The 22,168-nt window shown below is 35.0% G+C and overlaps 1 protein-coding gene across 8 annotated transcripts in view; it reads right to left on the bottom strand.

The window, feature by feature from the left end:
* Positions 1–22,168, bottom strand: part of ATP8A1 (ATPase phospholipid transporting 8A1) — a 221,092-nt gene that overhangs the window by 106,771 nt on the left and 92,153 nt on the right. For 4 of the 8 annotated variants that reach the window (XM_023638157.2, XM_070263876.1, XM_070263874.1 and 1 more), the window contains 6 exons: positions 21,016–21,060; positions 13,572–13,644; positions 11,255–11,360; positions 9,885–9,967; positions 7,415–7,464; positions 3,637–3,706 (listed from right to left, as the gene is read on the bottom strand). In XM_023638157.2, coding sequence (XP_023493925.2) covers positions 3,637–3,706; positions 7,415–7,464; positions 9,885–9,967; positions 11,255–11,360; positions 13,572–13,644; positions 21,016–21,060 — 427 coding nt within the window. The remainder of the gene's footprint in view (positions 1–3,636; positions 3,707–7,414; positions 7,465–9,884; positions 9,968–11,254; positions 11,361–13,571; positions 13,645–21,015; positions 21,061–22,168) is intronic. The other 4 variants (XM_070263872.1, XM_070263877.1, XM_070263875.1 and 1 more) reach the window with 1 other exon arrangement.

Genomic DNA, 22,168 nt, shown 5'->3' with positions numbered 1-22,168 from the left:
TCCCTGTGAAGTGGAATGTTTGCTAAAGACATTAGAGACATCTATATTTAAATAAGGAATTTTATTTAACATACATTTTCTGTGTTTATGTGCACCACTCAGATTTATCTGTACTTTGCATCCGGTGTGGTGGTGAAGTGCTAAAAATAACTAATTTTAGATGTGGCCTTTTTTGTGTATGGCACCGAATTTTATTTAGGGAGCCCTTAATCTGAAATATTCAGTTACTTTAAGGTCTCTGAAGCATTAAGTGTAATAGTCAAGTGTCTAATTTCGCCTCTGGCATATAAGTATTGGAATAGGATTTTTATTTTCTTAAATAAATTGAATTTTTATTTGTTATAACTTTTCCTAAATTGGCTACTATTGCCGACATAAATTGTGTATTATATATTTTTCCTTTTTTCATTTAAAAATTAACAAAGCAAGATAACCTCATTGCAGAACATCTAGAAAAAAGCAAGAAAATAAGTCATCCATAAACACACACACGGTCACCATCTCTGTACTTTATTCTAGATAAACTCTGCAGTACTATCTTCCAATTCACTAACTCCACCCCCAGCCCTTCAACTCCGTGTAATCTAGACTTTATTCCATTTACTGATGTTTTTCTTAAATTTAATTTTGATTTCTAACTTACCTTACACATATCCCCACTCCTCCCTTCCCCTAATTTCTCTGCGATGAAAAATAATTCTAATTTCTTTATCATGTTGAGCACTAAACATCCTCTGTCAGACTGGTCTACACAAATGATTTCATCTGGATTGAACTCATGCTCCAGCCACTTATGTGCTTTTTCTCTCTTTGGCATGAGATTTCCTCATGTGTCTCAAGTTTTGTACTTTCTTTCTCCCTCTTTGCATGTATCCCAACCTAGTGGTTTTACATAACCTCCAGCAGAGGCATGAGCTTTCCTTAGCATCTTCCCATGATTAGGAAGCTCACGACTGTCTTAGGCTACAAAATGGGGAGAGTAGCTGTCATCTGTATTTGACAGAAAGCACCATTTTCCTCCTTTGCCCCACAGAAACCAGACTCCAGCCACTGCTCCTTGATTCTGAACCCAGGGCCTGGCACTCCCACTTCACTCAGCTTGAGACTTCAGTTCAATGTACCACTTTGATTTTCTATTGATATTTTGGTTTTCAAAGATGCTTATCTTGTTTTTGAGCCTGGTTTTATCTTTTGTGTTTTCTCTTTATACTATATCTTCACTGCCATGATTTTCGAATAGAAAAGATACATCAAAGTATGAACAGACTATGCTACCTTGACTGGAAAGTATTATTGATGACTTCTTAATTGACTTTATTACTCAAGTATTCTTTTTTCTTTTTTTGAGGAAGATTAGCCCTGAGCTAACATCTGCCGCCAATCCTCCTCTTTTTTGCTGAGGAAGACTGACCTTGAGCTAACATCCATGCCCATCTTCCTCTACTTTATATGTGGGATGCCTGCCACAGCGTGGCTTGACAAGCGGTGCGTAGGTCCACACCCAGGATCCAAACTGGCGAATCCCAGGCCGCTGAAGCAGAATGTGTGAACTTAACCACTGTACCACCGGGCCGGCCCCTATTACTCAAGTATTCTGTTGCACTTGTCACTGTTGATTATTCACCCTACCAAGGAATCAACAGACTCCTCAGACTCTCCTCCAAATTATAATCTCCATTCTTGGATCCTCTACTTTTCCTCATTAGCCCTCCTCTTTTTATGTAATATTTTCTTCAAAAGAGATCTCATCAGTCCTCTGCTTTTAGTCAGTTAGGAGTTCACACCTGTTTTTAATTAGTTAGGACTTAACAACTCCTAAATCTGTATCAGCACCCTAGATTTCTTCCCCCATGAAATCAAGGTACCTCAGCCTTAGGGCCCAGATGTAGCTCCCAACCCTCTGTTTTGCTAAGCTTATCACTTAATCTACTCAGCCAAGTAGAAATCTGATAATAATCCTAGATCACATCTTTTCCCTCACCACCCACATGCAATCAATTACTAGGTCTTAAATCTCTGTCCTCTCAATTCTCTCTGCAATTGTTTTGATTCCAATCCTTATCAACTCTTTCCTGGACTATAGTCAATGGCCTCAACTGGCAACTCCGTATGCATCTCCTTTCTGCCTTAAATTATCTTCCTAAATTGCATCAGAATGATCCAGAAAAAAAGTACAAGTTCTTGGGCATGAAAAATAACCCATGACCTAACTTATGCCCACCCTTCCATCTTTGCCTTCTGCTAGCCCCTGCCAAACTACATGTAGTTCTCAAATGTACCTTGCTGTGTTACATGTTTACGCCTTTTTAGTATTTAGCCACATTTCACAGTCAATTTGGGAGTGGGGGGAAACAATACTAAAAGCAAGTTAATATATGCAAAACATCTCTGTGATTATTCAAAAGGAAGCTCAATGTTTTAATTTTTTATTCAATGGTTTAACTCCCCAAAGTTTCTAGGTAGAAGATTATTAAAACTAAGAAAGGAAGGATGTGAGTTGGGGTAGTAAACTGGACACATATCAACCATTTAAAGTGGGAGGTCTCAAAGGTTCTCTTTATTCCCTTATCACTAACTGTTACTAGTGGGATGTGGAAGATCTTTACAGTATATGCTAATATTGTAATCTAATCTTCTCTTTATATAAATTTCCCTGACTAGTCTTAAGCTCCTGACAAGTCTTGGGTCTTATCTTCCTATCTCCAAAATCCAGTTCAAAGTCTTGTAGATAAAACGTACACAGTGAATAAAAGTTACATGTCTGAATCAAGAACAAAATGAATTCTAACACAATTCATGAGACATCACAAAATAATTCTATTAAAATGCTTTAAAACTAAGGAACTGAAAACATTCTGAGCAGGAATTTAAGCGGTAAGCTTGGGCTTCTTAATAAGTTCAGTTTCCAAGTTCTATGTGATACAGCAAGGTTGTTGATTATATTTAAAGTCAAAGTTCCAAGTTGGCAAGTTACCTGACTAGTCCAAGTAGACTAGGCACCAGTAAAGGATAATTCAGAAGGAACACACTAATTTTAAGAACAAAAAAAGCCCCTGGTCAGTAGATTTCTTATTTTTCCATGAGTGTAAACACATTTTAACTAGGAAAACTCAGAATGAAATATTACTATTTCTGTCAATATAACCTGCTAGTATACCAAGGCCAAACAATAGTTAGAAATTCTTTTATAATTAAAACAATGCAAGACAAATAGTAATCACCACATAAAGAAATTATAGCAGTTACCATGATCCAATTTTTTTCTTTCCATTTCTATGGTCTCTAAAAAATTAGATTCAAAGTGGTGTGGATCACTACATTTCAATGCAATTTAAAAACATTTTCTGTATTTGTCTTCCAACTTATTTATATAATATAAACCTCAATTATTATGTATCAAAAATCAAATTATATAAATAAACTAGGCTAAACTTTTTCAAAGTACCTAATCTACCCAGAAGGAATTCCACATTTTACCAGGAGAGGCTGAACACTATTACTATAAAACACCAACAAAAGTGGATGTCAGCAACTTCATGCTAAACATCTGTGTTACATTTCCATAGCAGAACGCTTAACATATACATTATAAACCATCATAAATCAACACTGTAAAGGACAAAAATAAAAACTTACAGCTCCTTTGCAGTAAAGTCGTAACTTCCCGGATGGAGTGCGAACAATCACCGACATTCTTTTTCTATCGCTGAAAGAGGTTTTCCATAATGTGTCATCATACTGAGCATACGCATATATATGTTTGTCATGCCTCACATATTTTAATGCTCATAGTGAAAAAATAAATTTGACCAAATTATGAGCGCCATCCTTCCACATATACAAACTATCCCCTGGTTGTACCATTGGGTACCTTTGGAAGTTACATATGTTTTTTAAGGCACCAGGGTACCACCTGCTGCCCGAGAGGAATAATTTACAAAATGGCTCCCTAGAAACCTGCAGGAGTTAGTACCCACCAGGGTAGAGGAGAGTTCTGGTTCAATGTTTTCAGATTTAAAAAATATTTAAGCTGGTATCTTTCAAGATGAATTGTATGTTATAGTTTTTATTAAAAACAGAAATGACAATCAATTTTAAGTGCATACCCAATCACATATAAAGGCAAACACTAGCACTTTAAAACTGACTCAAGCATCACAACTATTGTTTTTCAAAGATTACTGGTAAACCATTGGAATCATGTAAAAACCCTAATTTATATTACAAAACTAAGCTAATGAGCACAAACATTTTAATACTGTGTTGGCAATGTAAACAGTTTAATAAAAACTGCTAGTCAAACATACAACATCTTCCAACGCATTAGCAAAGAGAGCAAATAACACAGAACAGAACAAATTGGTAGAACACTGCAGAGGAAAGGCCTCACTTGGAACCAAGCATGTACAGGCATTCTCTCCAGCAATTAGGGGAAAAAAGTACTCCTCAAGTGTCTATATCTACTTGTTTTACCTTATAATGTTCTGCTGCAAAAAAACTGAGAAGAGTCCACTATACAGTAGCAGTAAGATATGGTGTCATAGCATATAGTTAGGAGCTTTTTTCAGAGGTATCTAGAAACATTTAGTCCTCTCTTTCTCCATGCATAATCCCCATTGTACTAATATCTCCAATCTCCATCTGTGTGCTTTAGGAATACATTAATTGCTCCCTGTCCTTTTGTAATGACATGTGTATATTCTATCTCAGCCCTTCTTGACCCTTGCCTCTCTTAACCCAGCTTTCACAATATGGTCCCAAACTTAGCATCTTCCTTGGTCTTCTCTTCTCCTGGCATAACTCCCAAATCTTGAGTGAACAGGAATGCTTTCTGTGGTACATCGCGGTAAATGGACATTGCTGGAGAAAATTCACCCAGCCACAGATCAGTAAATACATGATACCAATGTCAACTGGGTGTTCCATACTGCCCTGCAGCCAACTACATTTTCCTAACAAGCTTGCTCTCTCACTCTCTGCAGGACTATGAACACCTTCTCCATTCTCCGAATCTTCAATGCACCCTCGGCACTCAGGATCCTTTGAATTTTTGCAATTCACCTTGACAGAAGCCTCAGGCAAGAAATCCCTATTCTTTCTGCCATTAAAACCTCAACATTATCCACAATGCACCATCTTTTCTGTCTCTTTTCTTGATACAATGGAGGAAACATTTCTTTTCTTATCAGAGACCTTCCTATCACACGTGCTGTGAACATTCTCACCCCTCTTTCTTAGCCACCTCACTCCTAAAGTTATGTGGCTCTCCCCTGAATCTGCATCTTCTCTTTCTAGAATAGATCCTTCTCATTAGTATTTAAACATGTTCCAGTCTCTCTCCCACAAAACTCATCCCAAACCACCCTCCCCGCATTGAGGAACATCCCCTTCCAACTCTCCCTCTTCCCCTCCACAGCTCAACTTCTCAAGACAATCACTATGCACACTGCCTCCTCCACTTACATCCCCTACACTTTCCAGTCACTCCCATCTTGCTTCTTTCCTCATCATTCCACTGAATGGCTAAATCCAACACTTTTCAATCTTCACCTGACCTAACCTTGCAGCACCTCCAACACAGATGATGACTCTCTCCTTGAAATCATCCTCTTCTCTTGGCTCTGTGCTATTACTCTCTCTATTCTCTACTTCTCTGACCACAACATAAAGCAGGCTCTTTTGCTAATTCCTCTTTTTCTAACCAGCCCTTAACAGTTGGAGTTACTCATAGCAAAATCCCCAGCATTTTTTGTTTCCTTCATTACACAGTTTATCTCCGGGAGATCCAACTCATTTTCACGGCTTTAAATAACACTTACAGGCGAATGACTATCAAATTTACATTTCAGCCATAGCCTTCTCTTTTATGTTCCAGGCCCTTACATCCAATTGCCTGTCTCTGGCACCTTAATTGTATACTCCACAGGCACCTAAAACTGATCAATTCAAACATATCACCCTCTGCATTTATTCCTCTATCTGCCATCTGTGTAAATGGTATCTCTATCCACCCAAGTGTTCATGCCACGGACCGTAACCGCTTCCTCTTTCCTCCTTCCACATCCAATCCATCCCAAAGTCCCCGGACATTCCCTCCAAAAGGTATCCAGATTCTATCAACTTCACTTTATTTTCTCTACCATCATCCTACTCTAAACCACTAATGTCTTTCACAAAGACTATTTTAATAACATCATGTTCACTTTTCTCACTTTCAAGCTTAAGCTTACCCCCATCAGAGCATCCTGAAAGAGCTTAAACTCCTAACCTCGGTTTATTTTTCTTCATGGTATTAACACTTAGCATAGTGCTCCTAAGTGTATGTTAATAAACAAACATGTCCAAATGCTAACTGATATATTATCTGTAAGATATTACAGACATAACACAAGCAGGCTTAGAAAAAACAGTCACTTTGACATGATAAAAAAGAGATGGGGGATACACTTTGGGAATACTCTCTTACAGTTAATCACCTTACTTCTTTTTATGCATTTTCCCTTGAGCATTTCAGTGCATACAAGTAAAGAAAACAGTGCCTAAATGGTAAAGTTAACAGACCCCATTACTTTTGATATTAACCACTGGCATGTGGTCACTCGCAACCAAGACAGCCACTAAAGTTGGCACAGAAAAGGAAATACCTTTTCTAGTCAGCATACAGGTTTGCCTTATGCAGGAGAAAGTTCAAGAAAAAAGACAGACACTTATTTCCTTGAATATCAGCGTTACCTCCTGGCTGTGGCCTTGAAGATATTTTTAAGTGTCCTGTGAATGGTGATGCAATCTTTAAAGACCCTTCTGTCTGTAGCTAAGGCCTATCTGCCCCTAGAATGTAGGTTAGTTGGGTAACTACATAATCACAGGGGAATAAAAAGCCAAAAAAGGCCTTTATTATTTTACCCTAAGAAACAAAGTAAGGAGGATAATCTCTTTGCTTTCTGCTGTTTTCTACTAGATGGTAACTGATTTTATACTTAATAGGGAGATGGATATGGCTTCAAAAATCTCAAAGACAATTAGATACAATGAGCAGATAATTAGAATGGTGGGTTCCTCACTCTGATTCATCTAACTCCACATAAATCTTGGCACCTCTAAGTATAGCAATGTTTTCAGATCACTAGCCATAAGACTCCCAGGCCTATACCCCATAGTTGTGATACAGACAGTTGTGTTCACAAATATTTTTACACTGCCTCCAGGAGTCATGCCGTGTGACACTCTGAAGAGAGCTGGTTATGATCTATCTACAGCTATGACAATTAAAAACTGTACTGAAGATTTTAATATTTTGCTTAAATAAATTTAGTTAAATAAAAATAAAGCACACTTTCTACTAATTTAAAAGGGAAAAAATAAAAATAAATAGAAATTTATCTCATACACACAAATCACAGAGCAGATGTTTTACCTGGTGAACTCCAGGACATTGAGCAATTCGTATCTTTCTTCTTGCCCCAGCTAAGAAGAAAAGGAATACATGATTACACAAAGCTGAAGTATCTCTGGCTTCTTGGAAATAAACCTCAGTCATGAAGTTTTAATGTAAAAATGTCAACACAAACAAATCGTCCGTTCTGAAATATATCATCTTTAATTGAATTTACTAACTTTCAGATTAAGATGGAACACTGGACATACACATTTCCTTTCTGTCCTTCCCAAAGCCCCACTAAAACTACAGTAAACACTTAAAAAGAAAGAAAGAAACTCATAATAGTAGGAAGATAAGAGATAATAGCACCAAAAATTTGGAAGCTAGAAAACAGATCAATGAGTGCTATCTTTCTTAGCAGATACAAGAAGGGTAAATGCTACAGCAGCCATGAGAAAAGCTGAGAATCAACCCAGTTTGTACCACATAATCCTTAAAAGGCTTAAGGAAGTGAAATACCAGACAGCTCTAGAATTGCGAGGTAAAGGAAGGCCCTAAAATGGGCAGGACTGGGTAAAAGCTACTTGAAAAGCAGCTCTCAGCACTGGCCCTTCCTGCATACTGGCAGAAGAGCAGAGGTTTTGCTCTATAAACGGTAAAGCAGAGGATTTTTCACCTAGAAGTTGACTGGCACAGTTGAAGAAATGGCCTGGTATCATATTCATACGAAACGCTGGGCCCCAAGACCCCAACCTGCTCAGCTCCCTACATTCTGGCAGTGAGATCTTTCTTGGCAGAAACTGGAAGATTACTCTCTGGGGAATCCAACAAGCCCCAGAGAAGCCCTAAGGGTTCAGACACAAGAAGGATGTCTTAAGGAAAGAAGTGCCGACTGACAGATCATCTGCTGTGACTTATGACAAAAGTGACTAAAAAGGTATAGGAACAATTAGTAAGAGGTAGAAAGAAAATTAAGTAATTGAAAAAAAGATGAGGGATTTATCTTTAGGCAATAAAGGAAAAAATTATTTTCAGGAAATAATTTTATATCAGGAAACATAAAAATAAAAAGTAAAATAATTACTGTATACAACAGTGTTCAGCTACGAATACTGGTACAGGTGTAATAACATAAACACTAAACAATGATCTCTTAATGAGATACGACTTATATACAATAAAGTACCTAGACCTTAAACGTATAGTTCAGTGAAAATTGCATAGTTTGACAAAAGTATACTTGGTTTAACCGCCACCCAGATGCAGACCCAGAACACGCCCATCACCCCATAAATTCCTTTATGCCATTTTCCATTCAATCTTCTCCCTGACCCCGAGGCAACCACTGTTCTGAATTCTATGAGGACAAATCACTTTGTCTGATCTCGAGCTGCCTATAAATGAAATTAAAGAGTATGCCCTCCTTTGTGTCTAGTTTTTTTTGTTCAACATAATGTTTTTGTGACTTATCCATGCTGTTGATGAGTCAAAAATTCCTTCCTTATTATCATTTAGATATTCCATTGTACGAGTACATCATGATTTGTTTATCCAGTCTGCTACTGATGGACGTTTGGTTTCTTTCCAGTTTTGGGCTACTATGAATATTCCATTAGACATCTTTTTGTGGACATAAGCTTTCATTTCTCCTGGGTAACTACGAGTACAATTACTGGGTTGGTTGCTTGTTTACCTGTTTTAGAAAACTCTACAAGGTTTTCCAAAGGGATTGCATGATTTTACACATTTACCAGCAATATACGGGTGTTCCACTTGCCCTAATTCTCATTAACATTTGGTGCTGCCAATGTTTTTAACTTTAGCCTTTTTGGTGGGCAGGTAGTAACTCACTGTGATTTTAATTTGCATTTCCCTCATGACTAATGATGTTTTTTCATTGCTCATTGGCCATTCATATATCTTCTTTTGTGAAATGTTTGCTCAAGTTTTTCACTCATTTTAAAAATTGGGTCTGGGCTGGCCCTGTGGTGTAGTGGGTAAGTTCAGTGTGCTCTGCTTTGGCGGCCTAGGTTTGTGAGTTTGGATCCCGGGTGTGGACCTACACCACTTGTCAGTCATGCTGAAGTGGCGACCCACAAACAAAACAGAAGAAGATTGGTACAGATGTTAGTTCAGGGCTAATCTTCCTCAGGAAAAAAAAAAAAAATTGGATCTGAATACTTGTTTAACCAAAAATTGTACATAATTATATAATATTGGGAAGGGATGGTGAGTTGAGAGAAATCCTCATTTAACATAATAGTCAGTAGATATGCCTAAAATTGAAAAATCAAAACATGTACCATTAATAACATATTTTTGGAAAATATGAAATGTATAAATGCCTAAAGAAATAGCTAAAAGAACAGAAAGTGGTTGCTTCTGGAGAGGGGAACTGGCATAGGGAATCTCTATTTTATTATGAGCCTTTTGGTATTATTTTATCTTTGAAGCTATGCGTATGTATTATTTTGATGAAAAAGAGACTTGGAAATAAATAACTTACTGAATCTATAATCACTGAGTCAGGCGTTCTTCCAGTGAAAACAAAATTCAATTGTTTTGCTGCTCTGACCAATGCTCCCTCATCTGTTTTAGGAAAACAGGTGAAAGCAAATACATGGTGAAAAAAAATTATCTCAAATGCAAGAGAAATACGTTATTGTAATATAATTTTCTGTTTAATTTTAAAAGAATTAAAATTCTTTTTATTCTGGCCCTTGTGATAGAAATCTATTTCTTTTTAAATTATATGACAATGCCAAAGGAATGAGTAGAATAATCTTAAGGATCTGAGACAAGCGTATAGACTTCAGAGTCCTATTTCTGATGATGAACTCTCACTGTTAGTCACGCACACCTAAGAAGGAAAATTTAAATGTACCCCTTGGTCTAGCATATTTTCTAGAACCCTTTCTCAAAATGAGTAACACAAAATTGCCTTCTTACATTTTATGCTTTTCCTGCGAAAATGGTGAATGTAGAAAAACTAATACTACTAATCGAGGGTTCAATTTAAATGGATATAAACGAATTGATGCTTTATTTTATTATATTATTTACTTTCATCGCTATGCTATATCAAACCTTCTCGTTGCTGAGGGTAGGATGTGAGATAAGAAAATATTCATATAGTTTCTATCCTAACAATAGGAGATGTAACATTTCGTTTAGGAATTTGGTCTATTTTACAAGCTCAGCAGGCGCTGTTTTAGAATACACTTTAAAACACTCACAACAAAGTTTCTCCAAAGTGTTTCCTCTTTCCTAAAAACTTACAATCATCAAATTGACTATTTATCCCATTTTACATTGAAAATAGGTCTAAAATTAAGCTTAAGTATTAAATATTGATAACTATGCTAATATATATTTTTTGGAATCCCTTCAAATGTGAAAACTTTCCTTATCCAAATAAATACACGACAAGCTCCTTGATTATCATTTCCAAAAGAGAAAAGCAAAATTGGTGCTCTCAAATGGACACTATTCAGGCAAATAGATCTTCCTTTGCCTGTCTGCTTATGTGTAAAACCAGTTTCTGACTAATAGGTTATTCTTAATTATTTATAAAGAAGGGAGAACTTACTATGTACATATAAAAAAGTACTTTTTACTTGTGAGAATTTTGTTATTCAAATTTCCATGTTATTTATGTCATATACCCAAAATTACATATACAAAGTTATGTATTTTAACATACATATATTTAATGCTGAAAGCCAAGTTTTTTGTAATTAGTAAATAAAATTTTTTATCTAAGAAACATAACTTGGTTATTTTACTTTTTTCAAATTAAATAGATTTTTTTCTAGACAATCTCAAATTTCAGAGCAATTTATACCAAAAAATACATCACAACTGCTTCATTTGTACCTGGAGATGATGCCTGATAAATAATCTTATCACCTTCTCGCTCTGGTACCGCCGTGTGACAAACTGCCATCATTGTAAGAAATTCACATATTATAGGTGCAGTTGGCTGTAAGAAATAAGCACATAATTTAGCCCTTTTCATTTAAACATTTTGACACTAATGATAGCAATATTACTTCATGTCTATCTTTTAAGAGTATAGATGTTAAGCCTTGAGGGTGTGAGGTTATAGTCAACTAGGAAGTCCACATCTATTATGGAGAAAATATTTTAAACTAAAGTTATTCCTTCTTGAACTCTATCATTCATTTTCTAAACATTTATGCAGGACAACTTTGTGCTGTCAAACAGAAATAGTATAGTGCAAAGGCAGATATGGTTGAATCCTGTCCTCAGAAGACAGGAGAGAAATTCTAAAGTGTTCATTTACCTGGTTCTAGGTCTGATCAGATTTAAATTTTAGGCATCTGATCTTATCGTGGATCCACTGCTTTGGATTGGGGTGACGATGGCAGGGGATTCCTCTCTAACGCTTCGTCCTCCTTCTCTCCCAGAATGCCAGCCTTAACCTGATACATGTGTTACTGAATAAAAAAGAACTGATTGAACCATTCCTATGTACAATGGACTCTTACAGCCTGAGGAGGACATAAGAGTAGATCCTTTCTGCAAGGAGCTTAGAATATATAGGAGAAAAGAAGCCAGATCTTCTAAATTAAACATCTTCCTGTATGGCTCCTGATGAAGAGAAATGTCAATTAATAAAGAAAAAATATTCCACTATGCTTTTGGACTTTAAAAACAAAAAAGAATGAAGCGATTGGAAAGGTAAATCAGAATATTATTTGAAAAATCTGCGTTCAGGCTAAAACAATAGATAAAACAGACATGGTTCCTAGGATGTGAAGCTTAGACTTGCGGGGAAGACAGAACACAAATAAATACACAAGAATGATGTATTTATAGTGCAAAAAGGGCTATAAAGGAGAGAATGTGCAACTATCATGTAATGCAATTTGGGTCAGTCTGTGGTTGTTCTCAAGAGAACGTGATATTTAAGCTGATGAGGTTTCAATCTTATGAACGACTGAGCAAAGAGTCTTCCATCAAGAAGAAATCAGATATGACTGAAAAGGTCCTGAAGAAGGAAAGAAAAGAATGAAGTGTGTTTGAGAAAATAAAAGAAAGCCAGTGTGGCCTGAAGAGAAAGAAAAGGCAAGTAGCTTCAACTGAAATTAGCGACGTAAGCAGGGGCTAGATCATGTAACTTTATAAGTTAAGAAGGAAGCCAGAAAGTGGTTTTAAACCAGGAAGTGATGGGACTTCACTTTCATTTGCATCTTTCCAGTCGCCATATGCAACGGAGGGGAGTAAAAATGGAAACAAGGAGACTAGTTAGCGTGCTATTATGGTAATTCTCATGGGGGATGCTGATAGTCTGGATCAGGGAAGCGGAAGGGAGAACGAAGTGAAGACGACATTTCAGGATATATTAAGAAGTCAGTCTTGACAAGGGCTTGGTGATTCTTTATAGACCTGGCAGTGGAGGGAAAGGAGGTATCAAAAGCAACCCTTAAGTTCTTAGAAAGAGTAATTTGATAGGTGATGGTGCAATTTACTGAACCCGAGAACACATGAGGGAAGAGGTGGTCTAGTCTAGTGAATCTTGAACCTAATATTTTGTTGAAGGCTTTCTTAACAAAAAAGAACACAAAAATACCCATCAGAACACATTGCCAGGCCCCTGGCCAGCGGCACAGGTGATAAATTCATCTGTACTAGAGAGGCAGCATGTTTTAGGGTAATGATTATAAGTTCAAGTTTTGACATATGGAGATCAAAACAATTGTGAGAAAAAGTTCTGGATCTCGGAGACCATATCCCTGGATCTGATGGAATTTTAATAAGTGTCAGTAACTTCACAAGTGGAATGTTCACATTGGGTGGCAGATGTCTGAAGTTCTCATTGTATAGATTTGGTACTGGCCTATAATTCTGAGCAGGTAATTCATTTCTACAGATATTTTGGAAACTGTTAATAGTAAATTGTTTCATACAAATAGAGTTCGATAATTATTTAATATAAAACATCTTAAAAAGACAGAATATTGATTGATACTAAAACAAATTTCTAGCAATGATAAATTTATATTGGCCAAGTAAAAAGGATTCAGCAATAACAGATTTTGATAACTATTAAAAATGATCGTGAAACTAAAAAGAAAGTAATATACAAAGACATAAACATGGAAGATAATTCAGAGAAACACTCAGTTTTTATTAATTAATGAAAAGATAATGGTTTTGTGTTGCTTACATGATTATTTTGGAGGTTTTCCAGCAATGATGAATCACTAAATGTTTTTTCATCTCCAAACTGTGAGCTCTGCCTAAAGGGGAAAAGAAATGAGGCAAACCTGGTTCATTTATACAAGTCTACTGATCTATTTGTAACTTGCTTTTTAAATTAATCATTATGCCTGTAAACCCTTAATAGATTAAATGTAATTTAGTCTGCATTCCCAAATAAGACATCATAGATTCATGATTCAATCATAAATTTTTTTTTAAGCATTCTAATATGTGACAGATTTTTGCAGCACAATGAAAAATAGTATCTTATAGTTCATTTTCCTGGAGCAAAATTAAATTGTAGCCACATGAAATTTAAACAATTAATTTAAAAAATGTAATAAAACTGCTAAAATACCTGGAATTGAATTTCTTCTACTTCCAAATTTTTTTAAGCTTTTAGAATTTTGAGGACTAACAAAGTTATTATAAAAATTATTCTTTTACTTTAGCCTATGAGAAATCTTCATTGTATTAACACTACATAATTAGCATATTAAATATAAAAATATGAATAAACCGTTTACATATTTTGTCAACATCTATCACTAACAAATATCTGATATATTTATGTACATATCACATTTGTTCTGTATAATTAAGGAGAACAAATCATAAAGGTGTACGGGATTTTTTGTGTTGTGGGTACACCCAGATCAGCAAACACATTATGTATTCCATATGAAATAAACAGTCAGAATTGCCTCCTTAATCTAGTTATTATTAATCTCATGGCCATGCAATTTAATATCAAAATGTTGAGATTCAGTGGAAGAACAAGGAGCATTTCAGCAGGAATGTCAAACCCAAAAAGTATACTTTGCAATTCTCAGTGAAAATATATGCATGTAAGCTTCTGTGCATAGAAGAAAATTTCAGAATTAATTCACCGAGGAAAAAATAATGTGTCCAAAACTAAATAACTGCAATCCAGAAAGCTTTTAATCACAATTTTTACAGGTTACAAAGGGTAATATCAATGCCAATGTGTCAAATATCAAGAGTTTCACATTTTAAAGTCAGTAGCTTGAATGGAAGGAGAAATCAAGGAAGAAAAAAAGAATTAGAAGTAATTGAACATACACAATATCGCCATTGAAATATATTTTTCCCATAAACAAAGGAGGAAGTTAGAATGTTTATAATAAAATATATCTTTATTCACATGTAGTTGTTCGGTCTATTAATTCTCAAAATTACAATATAATACATCTTTATTTGCATGTAGTAGTTCAAAGTGCTCAAATTTTCCTGGGAGACAGAATAAACACATTATTATTATTATTCCTCTTCCTCTAGCTTTAAAGATGGAGGGAAAAATCCAAGACCTTTTAAATGACTTATCAGTGGGGAGACGGAAAAAATCAGCATATTTCTCCTCCAAATACTATCACTGCTTAAAAATAGTTAATTATTTGAGGTGTCATAAAATCTCCCCATTTTTCAAATGTTTTCACTGATGGTTCTTAGTTATACTTTCCTACATATTTGTTAGATAAATTGAAACGTCGAGGAATATTCACAGTAACATCTTACATGTGGAGGTCTATTTTCTTTCCAAAGAATTCCAAACTAAAAGCCTTTATAAATCTGAAGATATGCCTTAATAATCTCACCAGTAATTCTTTCATTTCATAAGTCACGGTTACCATAATTGATATAACTTTCAAATGTATTTATAAGAAATAACACTGGATAAACAATTGAAATATTTACATGGACACAGTCCACCCTCCATGCACCCTTGAAGGCTTCCACCATGGATCATGGCTAAACAAGAATGCTTCTCCCAGAAAGTGGCTTTCTTCCCAAGATCATAAAAACCATAAAAAACTCATCTGCTGATCACATAGCCCAGGTCAGATAACTCAGGCAAGGCGCTCTCATGACTCTTCTCTGAAATCTTACAAAACTTTTACTTTTAGTAAAAGTAAACAGATAAAATTAGGAAGCTCATGTCATTTCCAAATAAGAACCAACTATATTAAAAGCAAAAGTAATAGTTTAAACTGTTAGTTGACAAAACTATATGAATTTGGAAACTGCTCACAAGTAAAAATATAAGCAACATCTACATCTTGTTAAATTTTTCCATAGAAATTTTCAAGTGACACTTTGCTCACAAGGAGACAAAGAAATGATGTTTTGTAACAAGCAATAAGGCAGAGACTGTAACAGTTAAAGAAGCAAGAAAAATGAACTGTTAGCCCATGTCAGAAAACTTGCAGCTTCTTGCAGGCTGATTTAAAAGCTATGGAACATTGTAGATAATTATTTCTTGATCTTACAAAAATGAAGAATCCCCATAGCAATAAAGATTAAGAGAAAATTCAGAATGTATATGGCTTAATTAGTATTAGCTATTTTCATATATGACAGTATGGACTACCAATTTTTTTAAATTCAAAATTGGTATCAACAAGAAAGTCCTCAGAAGAAAAAAGAAAAATGTTGGATCCATACTTTTCACCTTAAACCAAATAGGTTTCCAGCTGGGAGGAACAATTTAATAGAAGTATTCCAGATATGCGAAAATTTAAGAAATAATTTAGGGGTGGGAAAGGCTTAAGTATCATACATAATTCAGAAAACAAAACAAATAGACAAATTTGATTGCCCATATAGCTAAAACATTTCGTCATAGAAAAAACTACTGCAAGCAAAGTCAAAAGCCAAAGGCAAAACTGGGAGAAAAATATTTCCAACTCATATAATAAAAATTAATTTCCATAAAATAAAAAGAACTCATGGAAATCAGTAAAAAAAAAAAAAAATCAACAATGGAGTAGAACAACAAGCAAAGGATATAAACACACAGTCCACAGAGAAGGAAATACAAGTGGCTTTAAATATAAGTTCAACCTTATCCCATAATGAGAGAAATGAAATTTAAATTTATCAATTTGGCAGAAATAAAGTTTGACAAACTCTGTGCTGTTGTGATTATGGAACAAGTTAAGTCATATATCACTGGTGAGAAGGAAAACTAGTATAACTTCCAAAAAGGGCAGTTGGGAAATTACTATCAAAATTTAAAATGCATCTATCTTTTGATCCAGTATTCTCAGTTCTAGGAAATTATGTTATCTATGTGGTACAAAATGCTGTAAGTACAAATTCATTCTTTGCAGCACATTTTTAATAGCAAAAGATAACCCAAGTTCTATCAGGGATGTTGCTTTAAAAAATTGTGGTACATCCACATAACAGGATACCATACAAAAAATGGGAAGCTTTTCATGGAATATCGACAAATCTCAAAAGAAAAGCTGATGCAGAACTTGTGTACAGTAGGCTTCACTTTTTGTAAAAACATGAAAGAAAAAAACACATGCATGTACATGTGTAGAGTAGACCTAGCAAGATACACCTGAAATTGGTTACAGCGGCTGCCCTCAGAAGCGGGGGAAATGGAGGGCTCTAAGACAGGGAGCTCTTTCCACCCTTTGAATTTATAACATGTTAATGTATTAAAAACTTAAAAAACAAGTCAGAATTAAATTAAAAATTAAAAACTGGAACAAAATCCACATCGGCCACATGAAATAAATACTCACCCTACGTATAAACTAAATGCACACATTATATACATTTCTATGCTACACACATGCACACGCGGGAAGACCACGGTGTGACTGCAAAGCACTGTTTCTTGAAAGGATCTGTACCTCCTGCTTTCGAATGGTGCTACTGGTTCCAAATCAAAATTCCTTAAAGGGAGATTTAATTTTCAGAGACGAATTTGTTATGCAGAATCAGGTCCAGTCAAGATCAAGAATTTAAGTAAGTGATTGAATTCAATAATAATATTTTTGTTAGACACTGGTTTTGACCAAAGTAATGAGATCTGCTTTCTGCAGGGCTCAAAGTATTTTTGAAGGCAATTACAAAAGAAGAATTACAAAAACATTCTGTAAAACGGCTGCATCATTGGAATAAATAAATTACCTGTCAAAGTGACTACTTTGAAGACTAACACTAATTTGGATGTGTTAGATCTCATTATTATACAGTACACCTGGAAGAAAATTTTAGTGAGCCTAGCTGCTGCAGCAGAATAATACCACTTATTCCACACATAATTATAGACCAGAATAAAATGAGAAAATAAATAAGACCAGAAAAGAGTACTATCCACTGATATAATGATAATACTAAAGACCACAGTGAAATGATTAAGCATAGAACAATTTAAGGTAATCCTTCTGGAGAATCATGCTCACTAGCATTAACTTAAAAAAAAACCATTAGAAAGAATAATGTGGAACTATATTAAACAGTTAAGAAAAACAAATATGTTATCTGGGATTTGCTTCAAAATAATAGTGGGGGGAAGGTGTAGCTGAATTGAAACTGGTCTTGAGTGCATATTACTGAAGTAAGTAGATGGGTACATCTGTCTACTTTTGTTTATGCCAGAAATTTTCCATAGCAAACACCACAACAAGAAAAAAACAGTTGTGGAAGTACATAGATTTGGAAAATAATCATATCTTAGGGCTTCATGAATGCTGAGAATAAGCAGATTTTTTTTCTCCAATTGTAGATTTTTAATGGAAAAGAATTAATCTGGAAGGTTATATGTTAGCCGATGGTACTTGGCAATAACAAGAAAACCGTGCCAATTTTGGAGTAAGTGGCTACCGGTTGGGAGATGATTTTATCTCCATAAACTATGTATATTAATATATTTAAGCAACTAGAGCTAGAGCCATCATCCAATTGTCTTCTTGTCAAGAGAGCATGTTTGAAAGGGCTACCACATTACAAGTTTGCCTTCAAGTTGACTAAATGTAAAATAATCTAAATACATTTAAGTGTTAAATATCATGTGTTTTTTTAACTTGACATTTTTGTAGTGACTATGGTTCCAGTAGGACAGTAAAGTATAATATAATACAGGTCACAGGCTTTATATATGGAATTCAGTGAACTTCACATTGAAAGGTGAAGCTGCTGACAGATAGGAATGAATTTCCAGATTCTGGATTTACACAGTCAAGATGCGGTCAGGTGCCTGGAGCACAGGATCTAACCAGGATCGTCTTTCCATCTTGGTTTCATTAGCAACATGAAATAAACTGGATGAGACCTGGGGGACGCCAAACCTATAAATGTGCAAAATTGTGCCCCCTATGCTAACTTTTCTCAACTCAGTAAAATTTCACCTGCTCTTGCTACCTTAACAAGAAAGAAAGAAAGAAAAATAAAATTACTGAAATAACAAGGATATCTTGTGCTCTAAAAGCAGATTCTCTTTAAAGTTCTTTAAAGTCTATAGGACGTAGTGGGACTAGGCTGAGTGAGGTTTTAACTCGGTCTTCCATGTTTACTGGTTGCACTCTTTAGGTCAAGTTATATATTAGCTTCTTTGCCTAAATTTCACCAGTTTCAAAATGGTCATGTCAATCATAACTCATTAAATACGTCATGAGGATTAAGTGAGACACACCAGAGCTAACACTCCCTCTGAGCTTGCTATGTCCAGACACTATTCTAAGCACTTTAAAAACAGAACTCACTTCATCTTCACAACCTCCCTGTGATGTCTACGTTCTACCAGATGAGGACAGGCAGGTAGAGAGATTACGTAACTTGTCCAAGGGCACCAGTAGGATCAGGGTGTGAACCTGGGTGTCAGAATCCAAAGTCTGCATCATGGCCGTTGCACAGGACCCAGGGCATAACAGAAGCTCAAGAGTATCTATATTCCTTCATCTTTTCAGGCCTACAGGTAACCATTTGATAGATGGTGAATCCAAGCATATATTTAAAATAAAGCTCACTTTATTACAAAGGTGGCAAAATCCTTCCCTAGCGTTTTATTGTTTTTAAATTAAATCATTAACATCTAAGTTTCTAAGCAACTGCAGGTGGAAATGTACAAGCAATTTCTGAAAAAGCTGGAATTTTTTGTTTGGAGTTACCTGGTTTAGAATGCCAAATATCAAATTTTCCAAAAGGGTGTTTCACAAAAAGAACTTATTAAATTAGATAAAAGATCCTCTTTTTCCAACAGTGATAAAAGTCATGAAACCTCCATCAGAAGTAGAATATTTTAAATGACCTGACTAAACAAACAATAATTTTTAACATTTCCATTCAACATTAATAAAAATATGGTAAAGGTAACTTCCTTAAGAATAAATGAGTTATCTTAGAAAAATGTATATTAATTCTATACTAATGGACAGGGTTTAAAATTAATAGAGCTATGCTAATATTAGAGAAAAGCAACAAATGAGAAGATATAGTCAAAATTTTAACTACATTCTCAAAGGTTTAAATAAAAGGGAATATTTATGCCATTAAAGGTGAATTATCCACCAACAGTAAGACGCTTTGGCACATTTAAAAAATACTAAAAATTATTCAGTTGTGTGTAGGTGTTGAAATGTATGACACGCCAAGCAACGACCTTTAACGTGATGACTCATCAGTTATCACATGAACCAAACAGCTGCCTCTGGCATTAACCTAGGTGTTATGAGGTTTACTGCAAACTGTTTCTGAGTCTACACTTTACTGAAACAAAATTCAAGTTGAAAAATATCAAATGATGTTCCTGGATTTCCATGCATATTGGAAATGTGGCTTAATCATAAAACACATGTGTAATCTGAAAATAAAAACATGACCACGTAGAAAACCACAATATTTTCAACAGTTACCAGCATTAAAAGAAACTGTTTTTGGAAATTTCATTGGCCAGTAAATCATGATGAACTATGGAAATATCAAAATAAACTTAGACTATTCTAAATGAAAATGTAAATCCATGGAAGCGGGGATTTTAAGGCAACACAAACAAAAAACCCAAAAACTTATTGAAATTAAACCTATAAAATGCCATCTTTAACAATTCTAAAATTAATTATGTTTCAGTTAACTCTTGTCCTTGGTAGCATAGTCTTCCAAAATTTGTCCCAGACATTTCATTAAAAAAAGTTCATTTCCTAGTCGCCAAGCAGATTTAGTAAACTAGTTGAAAAGGAAATTTCCACTCCTTGGTGTTTCAGCAGCATTCTGCTAGCGCTGTAGAGTACGTTCGTAGTGGCAGAAGGTGGCAGTGCTGAGCTAAAAAACATAAAGCTTCTGGAGCTGCAATTGAAATCCTAAGTAATCCACGGCCCAGGGACTCCGAGTTGATCATTACAGACTTTATTATGGGTATGTAACATAAAACTCTAATAAGCCTAACCTTTAAACTAAATGTTTTAAAATGACTAAAGGTGATTCAACACGAAATCATGGGTAGTCATGGTTTTCAAGAAATACTTACTTTATAGCATTGTCACCCTACCTGACCAGTAATGCTTTTGTCAAAAGTAATGAAGTGTGTCTAACAAAACAATAACATGCAAACCTTTTAAAGGAATCAGTGAGACAGAAAGATCCATGCAGCTTACCATTCATCAGGAGAGCAGCCATAATCCTCAGGTTCAGGGACATGGCTTCAGAAAGCAAGAGGAGGGACAGAAAGAGAGGAAAAAATAATCACAGAAAGGCTGGAAACATAAAAACATGAATAAGGGAAGTACTGAAAGACAGATCTCAAAAAAGTTAAGAAAATGAACTTTTAGTTGCTTATGAAAGAATGGCAGTTAGTACAGTGAGTAGAACATGGCTATGGTAACTAAGCAGGTTTACGAAGTTTGTTCTATAACTAGATAGTCCACTTGCCTCTTTGCCATGAAATTTACTGATTTTTATGCACAGAATTCAGTATTCAGTATGAAATATTTGAACTTAGCAGTTGAAATACAAGCTAAAGCCAACATAAAATTAATCACATATTGTATACTCAGAATAAAGTATTTTAATGAAAAAAACATGCCATTACCCAGGAACGAACTGTCACACTGATAAACTTTGCCAAATACATTTTAGAGGTAAATCTCACTACCATGAGGTGATGGTTCTTTAAGCAGATATACTAAAGTAAAAGTTAATTACATTTCTATAATTAAACGGAACCAAATTTTAAAAGATTGACTGATATTCCAAACTTTTCACTTAAATATACATCAGTCACTAAACCATTTATCTCAAACAGAAAACACAGTTGTCAACACTTTAATTTCATCCATTAGCTCATTTGAGCACTAGGAAAGTTTGATTGACGTGTAGCTTTCATTTCAACCAGCCAGTCATGTATTAATCAGTACCCATAATACATGACAGAGATTTTATTTATTTATATATTTATGTATTAAATTTTCCTTGTTAATTGTTCAATTTTTTCCAGCTTTATTAAGATATAATTGACATATAACATTGTGTAAGTTTAAGGTGTACAGTGTGGTGATCTGATGCATGTATATATTATAAAACGATCACCACCACAGTGTTAGCTACCACCTTCATCCCATCACATAATTACCATTTCTTTTTTTTGTGATGAGAACATTTAAGATCATTCTCTCAGCAGCTAGAGCAGATTTTCTTATCTCCCATTTCTTTCATTATATACAACCATTCACTATTTTTCCTTTAAATTAAATATATTAGATATAGGTAGATTTTTAAAATATGTGGAACTCAGTACAAACGTAAAATCAT

Source organism: Equus caballus, chromosome 3 (assembly GCF_041296265.1).
Source record: "Equus caballus isolate H_3958 breed thoroughbred chromosome 3, TB-T2T, whole genome shotgun sequence".
Taxonomy (NCBI): Eukaryota; Metazoa; Chordata; class Mammalia; order Perissodactyla; family Equidae; genus Equus; species Equus caballus.
The sequence above is the reverse complement of the archived record's forward strand: the minus strand, read 5'-3'. Positions and strand labels throughout refer to the sequence as shown.